This window comes from Peromyscus maniculatus, chromosome 10, assembly GCF_049852395.1.
Source record: "Peromyscus maniculatus bairdii isolate BWxNUB_F1_BW_parent chromosome 10, HU_Pman_BW_mat_3.1, whole genome shotgun sequence".
In the NCBI taxonomy this organism is placed as follows: Eukaryota; Metazoa; Chordata; class Mammalia; order Rodentia; family Cricetidae; genus Peromyscus; species Peromyscus maniculatus.
In genome coordinates, this window is record NC_134861.1 from 81,458,007 (window position 1) to 81,471,623 (window position 13,617).

The window sequence follows — 13,617 nt, forward strand, 5'->3', positions numbered from 1 at the left end:
GTGGTATTAACGTGTTACAAGGCAATATAGTATTAATGTGTTACAAGGCAATACAGTACAATTAGTTTGAGCCTTGTAAATCGAATGAATCAGATAAAAATTCCATCAAGATGAGGATTTAAATATTTAACTATCCTGAGCACTAAAGAGATGTAAATAACCAGATGTAAATTAAGTGTAATACAGCCTTCTTTGTGCAGCATAAATATTTATGCACCGATGAGATGTTCTCACAACAGTAACCCTGAGGGGAAATTCTTCCAGTGTCTTACACATGTCCTAACACATTTATATTCAAGCTGGAGCACAAATAAACATTAGAGATTCAGCTTGGGCACAATTTACTCTACTTCTTGCCAAAATGCCTTCATTTCTGGGCCTGTCCATGAATAGTTCTCTTTATTAGTATCTCTTTTGCATGAGTTAACTGAGGTTAACGATCACATGCGTGTAGTGATACACATGAAGATTGGCAAGCGACAGCAGGAGATAAGCTACGTGATATTCATTTCAAAGGCAATTTTAAACACTCAAAGGAAAAAATGAACCTCATCAAAACTCATAGGCGCACCCTTCCACAGGACAAAATAACATTGCAGTTTATTAAATCATGCTAGTTTTTCATTAAAGTCTAACTTAAAAACCTTCAGCTTTGGCTAATCTTGCTGAGGCTTTACTTTGGATAAACTAAAGGTGTTTTTAAGAAGTTAGGAGGTTAACTGCCCCATGCTCCTTCCTTTTCTCCATCCCTTCTTTCTAGTGTAGCATTTACTCTCAAAAACCAGTAAGTTAGATAACAACCTGAGTACCAAAGTTACACACATAGGGACTAGCTTAATGATAGGCTTCTAAGTATGTGTATAATCACTTACTTATGTGTATAATCACAGTATAAAATATTTTGTATTTCAGTTACCTTGTCCCCTGATTAATCTTGCTTAAGAAAGTATTTATCAACCATTAAAATGTTTAGATCTGGGAATTTGCATCACAAATCTCTTCCTCTTTTCTGTTTTTCTGATTCCTTTTGCTATTGAGACAAGATTTTGCTGTGTAGCTTGGACTGACCTAGGTCTGTGTATACACACATGAAATTGTCAAAGAACAAACTTAACTAACAAAAACCAAAAAACTACTGATATATATTTAATTATGATGCAAATTGGTATAAGAAATGGAGGACGCTCCTGTTCTATAACAGGGAAACCTTATCTCAGGTTTAGGATCAAGTATGGCTTCTTTAAAGACAAATAAACAAGACAGCCCTCAGATCATCTCATTGGCAAGATCCAGGAAAAACAGAAGCAGATGGGCCAAAAGCTCAGGGGTTCATAAACTGAGCCATCAATGTGCATGAACCAGCTGAGAAGGGTATAATCAAAATAATTCCAAAAGAGATTTGAATGTGAGCAGTAAACAGAGTCTTCTCAATCTACCGAATTTTGTAATATATAGAGTTAATCAAAGACTCACAATGTACACATATCGAGTTATGCCAAATTTCTCCAATTTTTTTAAATCTAATAAATGTGAAAATGTTATAAAAAAAATTTCAGTAATAATAGAGACACTAAACAAAGATTACACATGAAGGAAACAGTCACTGCAATGACTATACAAAAGGATCTTACATATTATTATTTTTTATCCCTTCCACGTGCTTTTTATAGTCTGCTATGCTGCAGCCTAGGATTGCATGCTGCTTTATAGTTCATGCATGTGCAGAGTTTACTTGGGAAAGGCAGAGTTTAATCTTTGCTGTTTGAATGTGTTAAAGGCGTTTGTAGTGCAATCACTTAGAAATCTTGTTGACTTGAAACATCTCAGCCCTGAATATGAATCACAATAAACTTGGGTCCATAGTATTTTGACAATCATATTGGAGGGAGAAAGTAAATATTTCACCTGATTTCCTACCTGAAATGGAACTCCTAATGGGAAAGTCCTATTGTATTCTGTACCATGACTAGGATATGAGTGAATGACTAGGTCTCAAGTACCACAGCAAAATGTAAGAGCATTGATTGTGGTTTGATTCTGGGAACCTGTTGCAGTTCTATTATTACTGTTGTTGTTGTTATCATCATCGTTATTATTATTGTTGTAGTTATTAATTATTGTGTGTCAGACATGGATGGAGTTAGGCTCACCTTGTCTCTGGGAAATACTAGCAACTATAGACCTGATATAATAAAAACTGTAACTAAAAATATTAAATTACAGCAAAATGTGTATGAAATCCTCTGTTCTCCTTCCATATGGCACGAGTGGCTGACTAAATCTACACCTCTCATGTCAATGTGTTTTTTTCAATTTTATGAAATAGTTCAATGACATCAGTAAGTTATCTTTTAAAATCAAGTCCATATCTTACAACCAAAAATAATCATTCTGACCTTAAATCCAAGAAATAATTTATGAGAAATCAAATGCTATCACCTGTGACTTAGACTGAGAGATTATCACTAGAGACAAAAATAATTAAAATTGTGACTTGTAAAGATTCCATAGACTGTCAATGACACTGTCTCTTGAAAAGTATATTTTAATATTGAATGTTTTTATATACTATCCCTAAAATCATTAATATTTTGTTTTGTATTCAAAGATTAGTTACATAAAGTGCTATTAGTTGTGATGAATTTAAAGTTGAAATAAGTACTGGCTCTGTTTTCCTGTGTTCATCTATAGTAGACTGTAAATGGAGTGTACTATTGTCCAGTTTCTGGCAAAATAAATACACACAGACACACCCACAAATACACACTGGCACACATACATACACACACATGCACATTACATGCACATATTTAAAATGCAATTATTTTCCATGAGCAGTGATGTTCCGCGCTTTGCTTTCTATATGGTTGTCTGAAGAGATTTGTATTTTACTAGTATTTTGCAATCTCGTACAGAGGGAGGAGCTGTGATTAAGATATAAGTGCCCTAGATAAAGGACATCAGCAGTGTTCTCATTTATAACTCACACGATCTGCATATTCAATAAACAAAATTAACATGTCCCAGAATTTCTCTGTCACATTACTGAAGGGTCACATGTGAGAGATAATGACTAGGTGAGAAGGCTGCATGCAGAGACATCTAAGAGCTTGTCATTCTTGTCATTTTCCCTTCAAAGCTGTGCCTTATTGACTTTTTATCGTTTTGTTTTCAATACATCCTGATCGATGGCATTTTTCCTCCCTCCACTCCTCTCAGTCCTCCATCCACCTCCCCTCTCCCCTAGATCCGCTCCTCCTCCATTTCCCTTCAGAAAAGAGCAGGCCGCCCAGGAGTATCACCTGAACACGGCATAACCAGACACAAAGAAACTAGGCACAAAGCCTCAGATCAAAGCTGGGCAAAGTCATGCAACTCAAACTAAATTTTATAGGACATAATTTTTTTTGAAAAATGATTTTTGCATTTTTAGTACATAGTAAGGGACTCACTGATAATTAATAAAATCATCTGATCTAATCTATACAAGTTTTAAAAAAATGCCATGTAATTCTGGAATAACAATAAGGTAGTTGGATTATGACTTCTGAAAAGTTAAATATAAGTTACAAACTGTGTTTTGCTTAGGGCTTAAAATTAGATTTTATCCCTGTGAGAATGTCTGAAATTCTTATTACTGGTTTCATATTCAGATAGATCCTACCTGTATTTCCATATATAAATTAACTGGTATTTGCTTCCATATTCTTTTGAAAACCTATTAATCAACTTACTATATTTAGCTATAAATAAAGCTACAAAAAGTACAATGAAATGCATTTTTTTCATAGTTATAGGCATATTAATACTTCATTAAGAGTACCATGAGGTTTTAAAACTAACTTCCCTGTGTTTTTTCCAATGCAGAAAACAGTTAAACATTACAAATGCAACATTGGTTTTCTCAACATTACCATGTGAATCAATGAAAATAAAATTCTAATGAAATGATTCTATTCTAACAAACTATTTATGTCAATTATTCTAATGTACAGGCAACACACAACCTAAACAGGTAATCTAGTTCTAGGCACCAAGAACAATTTAATACATGCCTTGTTTAATGTATTAAGTTAATTCCAGGATGACACTCATGAAAGTAGTACATTTTCTTATTAATTTAACAAAGTGGACATTTTAATGATTCCTGAATTCTTGATTTAGTTAAAAACATCTTTTTTTTTTAATGTGTCTGGGATGTAGGACAATGGATAAGTCTAAACTGAAATGTACAAATATCAGAAATACCTAGCTGAGTTTGTTCATGTTAATAGCAGCTTATTTCTCCATGTTTCTGAATAATAAGTGGTAACTCGATGTTAATCATCCCGATTTCTAACTAACAGAGAGCACTGTGAAAGTTAGAGAAAACAAATTCTCCACCACTAAAAGCTTGACTCAGCATCCCTAGTTTTGTAAATACAGTAGAGAGCAGCAAATAAACCATTTCTTATATGTTGTCACAGCTGTACAACTTATCTGCAATTAGTATTTAATAACTTTTCAATAACTAAAACTAAAAAAGTTTCAATAACTTCTGTCAAAAGAAAAGGATGGAGCCAAATGAGTTGAAATGTGATAAAAATTAATGGCTTGTTGATTTTGGAAGAGTAGTAAATACTAACTGAACTCTTGCTGCTCTGATTGGGCCAAGGAGTGAAAAACACAAGCAGTTCCCAGGGAAAGTATGTTGTCCCCAAACAATGATGGACGGAAAGCAAGGAATCCAGTTCCATGTCCTCCACAGAGGACACATTTCTCAAGTTAACTTTACAGAAATGTTTCTGCACATTCTGTTGAAGATGCTTGCCTCGATTCTCTCATCTAATGCCCCTCATACTCAATCATAATGGCACATTGGTTAATATATTTTTAGAGTGTGTTCTGGCACATAAACCATGAAAATAACAACTGTTCCTTCACCTATACGGAATATAAGCTATGGAAATAAGATTAATCATTCCTTTACCTGTCAGGATGGTGGCCAAGACCATGAAAGCAATTGAAGATTGGGGTCAAAAATCAAGGTACAATCCAAAACATGTAGCTGCCTGGGAGTAGGAGGACATGGAAGGGTGAATGACCAGAGAGGGAAGGAAGACAGGCAAGAAGTCATAGACAGTGGAGCAGGAAATATCACACTGATGTAGTAGAGAGGAGAGTTAAGGTGATACTGTTCATGAAGTTTCGAGGCGGTATCTATGCTGATGCATCAGTCCTCAGCGTTCTGTTCAGGTTTATGTATATGCCCAAACTGTGTTCAGTGTAAAAGATCAGAGCCAGCCAAATGACCTGATTCTTAATCTATTTCTGAATACATTCATCAAAATAAAAGTACCTCCTCCTTATCCTCTTCCTCCCTCCTCCCCTCCTCCTCCTCCTCTTCTTTTTCTATTCCTCCTTGCCTTCTTTCAGTTTGTATTGCTTTTCTGATGGTTTGATACTGGTGTATGCCCTAAGTCCTCTACCTGTTTATTCACCTGATTAGTAAATGAAGGAAAGAAGGAAAATACTCCAATCGAGAGCAAGCACAAAAATTCTCCAAGGATTCTCTCAGGTGAGGCGATAAGAGTCAAGGCAGTTGTTTGCCATCATATAGATCAAAGGATTTACCTGTTTCATTTCCTCTACAGTACCAGCATGTATCTTGCACTCTCTTTTACAGTTTTTTTTTTCTATTCTCAGGACTTATTTCTTGCCAAAATGCTTTATCTGATCTTATTTCCTGGAATGTATCTTCAAGATTGTTTTACATACCAGTATCTAAGCCAACATTTTAAAACAGCACATAGCAATGAAACATGTATTCTGAATGTTGCTTTAGACACTGTAAATATAACACGCAAAGAAAAATAAAACAAGACTAGGAAAATACTTAATAAATTTGAGTTATATTAAATTGTTAGTTTATAATGATTTTAACCTACAAATGGGGTAATGACTTTAATTTCCTTACAGCCTTTAATTGTGCATTGTACTGTACATTTTCTAAAGTTGTATTTAGCTTCATTTTTATTTTATAATGCAAACGATGCCCCAAACATGGGCTGCTTTCTTACTTAATTACAATGTCATATTAACTACTGGCTGCCTCAAAGTCACTTGTTTTCAAGTTTTGAGCAATAACAAGCATTTAATTATAACAATAAAACTTTGTAAAAATAAAAAGATCCTACATCTTAAACATGGACAATGACAGAAAACTTGCAATCAAGATTTTTATCATACACACAATTGAAACAATATAATATACAGAGTCCAAAATAACTACAAATGTCTCAGATGTGAGTTTGAGTTGATATTGAACTTGGATTTTGAAATTATTTTCAAATGTGTAGGGTTCAGAATGTGTCATGATAAATAATTAAGTCTTAAAATGTCTATGTTTTAAAATTATGAAAACTTTCTACTTCTTTCTAAATATCTTTATAGTACCATGACCTTAGGAGAACCAGCCCCACATTATTTCCCACAAAAAAAAATTACCATTTTTACAGGTTACTGCAAGTGACTGCTTTAAGCAACAAATCTTGACCCAGATTGTTTCTACACTTTTTTTTCTGCATTTGTTGAATGTTGCTAAAAGATGTTTTTTGGGTCTTTTCAAGTATCATTTGTGCAAAGCAATAAACGACAGCAATATTTAAAGTTTTTAAAATACATTTCAAAACTTTGGTCTTGATTAGTTTGCAAAATAAATGAAAACCTGTGGATCTCCACCCCTTTAGGAGACAAATAACCCTATCACAGGGGTCACCTAAGACAGTCCTGCATATAAGATATTTACATCATGACATCTATCAGTAGCAAAATCGCTGTTACGAAGTAGCAACAAAAATAATTTTGTGGTTGGGGAATCACCACAACATGAGGAACTTTATTAAAGGGTCTCAGCATTAGAAAGGTTGAAAACCATTGTCATAGAATATTAGCATATAATCTAAAAGTTGGCTTTAGCAGGTAAGTAATTAAAGTGAATCTTTCAAAGGAAAAGGTACACAACCTTCATCTCACATTTATGATGTTTATAACTCACTTCTGTTATCGTATTTCCTCCTTAGATTTGAAACACCAGAAAACATTTTTTTCTTGGGAGGATCTCTGTGAGTTCAAGGCCTGCCTGGGCTACAGACTGAGTTCCAGGAAAGGCGCAAAGCTACACAGTTTGTATGTATCTTCTTATTATTTCACATAATCTTGTATTTATATGTATACACACATGATAGATATACACAGCATATGTGTAGAGATAATTTAGGTAGGCATGTCATGTGTACATACTATATTACTAGTATACTATAACCAATATTTGTTGAATTATGAATGAAATCAAAATCTATTTAATTAACACTTATCTGATGCTTTCTTCTCTTCAGTGATAAGATTCCTTCAGCAGAACAACTCAAGTTTACTTAGAATAAAGCATCTCTATTGTTAAGCTTTTTATTTATCTTCAGAATTGCTGTGTTATGAATATCTCATTAGCATTGTTAATCAATGTTATGAGTCATGAACCTGAGTGTTTCATTTACTCATAACCTTTCCTATTTTTCTCAATTCCTATTTTTCTCAATAATCATTCTTTAGCTTTAGTCGTATATAGTCATAAAATACCATACAAATATTGAGGGTCTGCAATGAGACAGAAAATATATTTAACACTAAGAATAAAGAGAGCATTCTTTTTATCTGGAGAGACATGATTGAAGGCAATTAAATTTATAGAGAGACGAGTGTCGATTGGCAGATACTCAATGTTTTATGTGTGCCTGGGGTGAACGACTGTGCTTTAGGAATGACTATTGTAGCAGCTTAGAGGAAAAGAACATCACAGCAGATTTCCTCAGTATCCTGAAGGAAGACTGTGGGATGTCACTAAATGTGGGAAGGTGCATTCCTCATAGGCGAGGAAGCAACCCCACCTCTCCCCTTATCAAGCTTTGCTGCTGTAACCAAATGACAATAGAGTCACCAAGTGAGCTGGTTCCCTTAAAGCTCTCAATAGCAAATTTAATCATTCCTTCCTCCTTCCACTTTTATCAAACTCTTATAATGAAGTTTAGAGATATTTAATCTGACACAAAGACCCTTCCTAAACCAATCATGATATCCTGGGTCTTCATGGAAGTGTACTTAAAAAAATCTCATGACTTCAAATGACTGTCTTAGTCCACAACATGTACTTATTTTCTTCCAACCCATTTCTACATGTTTGTAAAGGCGACCATCATTTCTTACATTATTTAGAGATCCTTTCATGAGATTGGGCAGAAAGTTTCATTATAACCTCTGTGTGCTTCTCGGTTTTTATATGTGTCACATTCAGCCATCACAGTAGAGTTTATTGACTTGTCTCTCGACACCAAGTTCTACTTTCTTGTAACTGTGTCTCCTGTTGTTGCCTCACGTGTAGAGGGTACCTGACAGAGTGGATGGTGAAATGAAACAAAACTAGACAACAATGCTCCGGGATAATTTAAACAGTCCTCTTATACTTTAAGGAAGTTGTTGTTCTCTATGCTAACTAGCTCTTAACTCTTTGACATCATAGAATGTAATTATTCAAATGGACTTCAATATTATTTCACTTATTGATTTAGAAATACTTTTGACCAAGACCCACAGCAAAAAAAAAAAAAATGTTATACATCAAATACTCACACATCTTAAGTATCTCCACAATGAAAACCTTACTACTTAAAATACAGACTATATGAAATAGTACCTCATTAGTATTTCACAAAAACAAATAAACTAATAATGCCAAAATTAAAATAATAGCAAACCCCCAAAATTGCTTTGTATTTATCCTGGAAGATAATCACAAATTCTGTTAATGGTTATGCCCTCTTACCCCTTCTGTTTTGCTATTACGTCTTCCTAAATTTTATGTATGAACATGAAGTCTAGAGAGGTAAAGGACTTTCCCAGGTGAGTGGAAACCTGGCTCTAAAACATGTATAAATAAATAATCCCCTTTCCTCTTCACTTCAGCGGTAGCTGGGGCCCTTTTCTAAGATGCCATGGCTTTCTCACTCATTTACTATATGAAATGAAATTCCTTGGTCAAAGTACCTTTGCTAATGAATGCATTGAATCCACTAACTAGCCTCATACTGTCCTCATGATCAGTCCACAGTTTGGGCTAGGATGTCTGTGCTAAGAACTTGTGTCATCCACAATCCTTCCTCCCCATCTTCCTGTCCATGGTTCTGCCTAATGTTTGTCTATGGGTCTCTGTATCTGCTCCCATCAGCTGCGTGAGGAAGATTCTCTAATGACAATTGAGCTAAGCACAGATGGCTTTGTACCTAGTCTTACTGCATCTTGTTATTCCAAGTTCAGTTGCTATCCCTGGAAGGGCTGCTCTTTTCTGAAGGGAAATGAAAGAGCAGTGGATCTGTGGGAGAAAGGAGGTTGGGGGTGGAAACTGGGAGGAGTGAAGGGAGAGGAGGCTGCAGTCAGCATGCATTGTATGAGAGAAGATCAAATAAAAAGAAAAAACAAAACAAAAAAAACAAAAAAAAAACCAACTCTTGTCTAGAGGTCCTTACTCAGAACTATTCACTCTGAGTCAAATCAAACATAGTAAAATGGTCAGAGTAGACAGGCAAGTATAACAAAGGTATAAAAAAAACATCCAAAGTAGAAAAGAGATCATAATAATATGTCAGAGTAGGAACTTAGGTATAGGTGATGCCATAAACTGGGAAGGGAAGAGAGCCAGGCTGTTAGAGAGGCATGCCACTGAATTCTGAGATAAAGGTAGATGAAGACTCCAAGTTCTTTGATATATCTTTTTACATTGAAATTGTTAACCTATCATATTCACTTCTGTACATTTTATCTTGCTAAATAATACATATACTTTCTTATACTTAAAAATATAACTATCATGGTGAATTATATTATTAGGATAGGATCTGTCTGGGTCAGCATTAGGCATGAAATAGTCTTTCTCATGCTCATGCTGGTATTGGTAAGTAAGTTGGGGCATGTAAAAATTACTTATCATTTAAGAATATGACAGTCCACATGCTTAAAATATTATATTTCATAGAAGACAAACTCAAAACTAAACAATCACAAGGATCACAAAATCAGAATTAAGCTCCACACATTGATCAATGGAAACATGAGAAATTTATATAGAGAGACACTAAGCACCTATTTGAGAGATAAAATAACAAGTTTGGGCTATAAGGAGTTTGGAAGAAATCATTGATCACATATTAATTATCCATTTCAGTCTAAACCAATAGCACAAATACTACTACATAAAATCAATAATTTTAGTAAAAAATGAAAAGTGATCATTTATTTTGAAGTCCAAGTTTTTGTTAACTCAATAATTGTTTACACGTGAGTATTTTAATTTAACAATTACATTCATGTGATATACATACAGTAATCCAATTGTAGTCATCCTTTTACTTGGAATTAAACAAATAAAAAATTCAATATTCTTCATATATATATATATATATATATATATATATATATATTTGTCCCATAATACATTTCATTAAAAAATACACTATTAAAAACAGATCATATTGAGCATAATAAGAAACCAAATTAACTATGCTTAATATTTTACTCTTTGAAGCAGAGCTATCTAAATGTTAAAATATACTGTGAATATATTATATTTAATTTATATTTAAAAAGAAAGCATCACATTGGACCCTTTTGTTTCATTCAAAAATCAATGATACAAAACTTCAACACAAAATATAATCTCACAGAGTTAAAAGAATTTCCACCAGTCAGAATCTGCATAGCCTGTCCCAGGAGATGTAAATCTGTCCCCACTGTCAGCTCACTGAGAAAAGCTGAGTACTTACGCGTACATCATGGACCCAAGACTGGGGAGGCTTCTATCCAGTCACCATCTGATCTCTATCAGCCAGGTCAGGGCTGGGAGGCTGGAAAATAATGACAGTCACTGGGGACAAGAAAGGAAACAAGTCCAACAGGTTTACTGACTGAGGGTGGTTGGCTTCATGGAGCCTGATAGGAGCATGGTCTGTTTGGTGCCAGCCATTGCCACACAATGCAGTAATTGTCAATACCTGCATAGAGAGGCTCTAAGCAGCAGAGGGTTCAGGTGCTCACAACTGATGATGATTCAGAAGTGGCACTTTTCCAGTCAGGGAGGTATGATCAGAATTGAGGTGTGGACTCGGGTTCTTTTCTGGTTTTTGTTTTTATTTAAGCAAAACAAAACACTAGAGGACACCGAAGCCACCTCCTCCTTTCTTGTCAGGGACCTTCTGTCTCTTCCATTTCAGGGGGAGCAGAGTGGTTCTGAGTTCTAGACCAGGGTACCTGTGTCTGCGTCCTTTGTGGATGTATGACCACTTGAGAATGACTTTCCCCACAAGCAAAATAGTAAAATTAATTTTACCTAACAGTAGCCACTTTAGCTCTAAAAATAAAAAGAAATTTCACCAAAAACAGAAAAGTAAAACAAAAATGTCATTTCTCTTCTCTCATCACCAGAAAAATTAGTATATTTCCGCCCAAGACCTGAGCCACTTCCTGAGACTTAGAGACGGGCCCCCAGCGCCCAGTCTGCCCCGGACTTCCCTTCTGGACCAGAGTGAGTATCCGGGCCCAGCTGGGCACCAGCCACTCAGGGGAAGACCTGCTCAACTTGGCCCCAGGTTCTGGGCACTGGGCAGGTCCCTGGCACCGGGCAGGTCCCCTTCTAGCCCCACCGGAAAGGATCCCCTTCCCCAAGCCCCCCAACAGCCCCTGCAATCTCCACGCCCTGCCCCCACGCCCATCTGCCAGAGACCCCAGCCACTTCCTGAGACTTAGAGACCAGCCCCCAGCTCCCATCCTGCCCTGGACTTCCCTTCTGGACCAGAGGTAAATATCTGGGCCCAGCCTGGACCCCATCCCTGGGCACCAGCCACTCCGGGGAAGACCCGCCCAACTTGACCCCAGGTTCTGGCCACCAGGCAGGTTCCCTTCTAGCCCCACCGGGAAGGATCCCCTTCTCCAAGACCCTCGGCAGACCCTGCAATCTCCACGCCCTGCCCCCAGCTCCCATCCTGCCCGGGACTTCCCTTCTGGACCAGAGAGAGCTCCCATCCTGCCCCGGACTTCCCGTCTAGATAAGAGCTTCCATCCTGCCCCGGAGTTTCCATTTGGACAAGAGAGCTCCCATCTGGACAAGAGAGAGAGACTTCCTGAATCTGTCAGCTCTGTCTGAACCAAGTGCTCTGATAAGACCAAGAACGAACTACAAGGACCACAAGGAGATGGGCAGACGTCAAGGCAGAAGTACATACAACAAAATGAAGAGCAATACAGCATCACCAGAACCTAGTCCGCCTCCAACATCTAGACCTGAACATCAAAAATTGGAAGAAGCAGAAGAAAACAGCCTTATGAATAACATCATGAAGAAGTTAGAGGCTTGCGTAGAGGAAAAGACAAAAAAATGGGAAGAACACTATAAACAACTAGAGGAAAGGACAAACAAATTAGAAGAAAACAATAAAGTCCTGGAAGAAAACAATAAAGTACTGAAAGAAAATCATGAAAAGGCAATGAAACAAATAAAGGAAACAGTCCAAGACCTGAAAAGGGAAATAGAAAAAATGAAGAAGACACAAACAGAGGGAATGCTGGAAATAGAAAATCTGAGTAAACGATCAGGAACCTCAGATGCAAGTATAACTAACAGAATGCAAGAGATGGAAGAGAGAATCTCTGGCGTTGAAGATATAGTAGAAGAAATAGATTCATCAGTCAAAGAAAACACTAAAGCCAACAAAGTCAGAAATATTAGTAGATTTCAGAGGCATAAATAACCCAGTATTTAGAAATAGTCTTCTTATATAATTACAGAATTGGAGCATCTAGGAATGCATGAATTTCTCATCCAATTATATAAAGTTGCCAGGTAAATATTACATTTTAAGGTCTACCTTTAAAAATTCAAAACCAAGCCAGATCTAGTGGTACGGATCTGTAACCACAGTTGTTCAAGAAATTTAACATGGCAAATAATCTCATGCCATATAGTGAAGCATGAAGAGATCCCTGGTCCCCCACAAAGAATGTAGATGGGTTTCCATCATCAGAAAGAGCAGATGCCCTGGTTCATTAAAATAGCCAACGAACAAGTTGAAGAAAGGTTGTAAGTTAAAGGCCTAGTGCAGCAGTTCTCACCCTGTGGAGTGTGACCCCTGTGTGTGTGTGTGGGGGGGGGTGTCACATATCAGATATCCTGCACATTGGATATTTACATCATGATTCATAACAGTAGCAAAATCACAGTTATGAAGTAGCAACGTAATAATTTTATGATTGGGGGGTCACTACAACATGGAGAACTGTATTAAAGGGTCACAGCACTAGGAAGATTGAGAACAGCTGATTTTGCATGATAATGACCATAGTTTGTTGTATATAGCCTTTATTACATCAGTTACATTCCCCTCACTCCTCCTCTCTTCTGAAGAGCTGTTGGATCATGGCAGACTTTTTTCATGCACAGTCAGGCAGTTGTGAAATTTCTGTCTGTGAGTCCATTTTTGTTGCATATTACATTTATGGATCTGTTTTGTTGTTGATGATGAACAGTTCCTTTACCTCTGG

General features: G+C 36.5%; 1 protein-coding gene across 4 annotated transcripts in view; it reads right to left on the reverse strand.

Annotated features, from left to right (window-relative positions):
* The window catches only part of LOC102921768 (transmembrane serine protease 11F), an 85,405-nt gene that overhangs the window by 51,677 nt on the left and 20,111 nt on the right, over nucleotides 1–13,617 (reverse strand). For 2 of the 4 annotated variants that reach the window (XM_006983809.2, XM_076546522.1), the window contains exon 2: nucleotides 10,848–10,928. The exons of 1 other annotated variant lie outside the window; for it this stretch is intronic. In XM_006983809.2, the coding sequence (XP_006983871.1) occupies nucleotides 10,848–10,858 (11 nt within the window). In that variant the 5' untranslated portion in view covers nucleotides 10,859–10,928. Of the gene's footprint in view, nucleotides 1–4,969; nucleotides 5,349–10,847; nucleotides 10,929–13,617 lie in introns of those variants that run through there. One more of the 4 variants, XM_076546524.1, reaches the window with a different exon arrangement.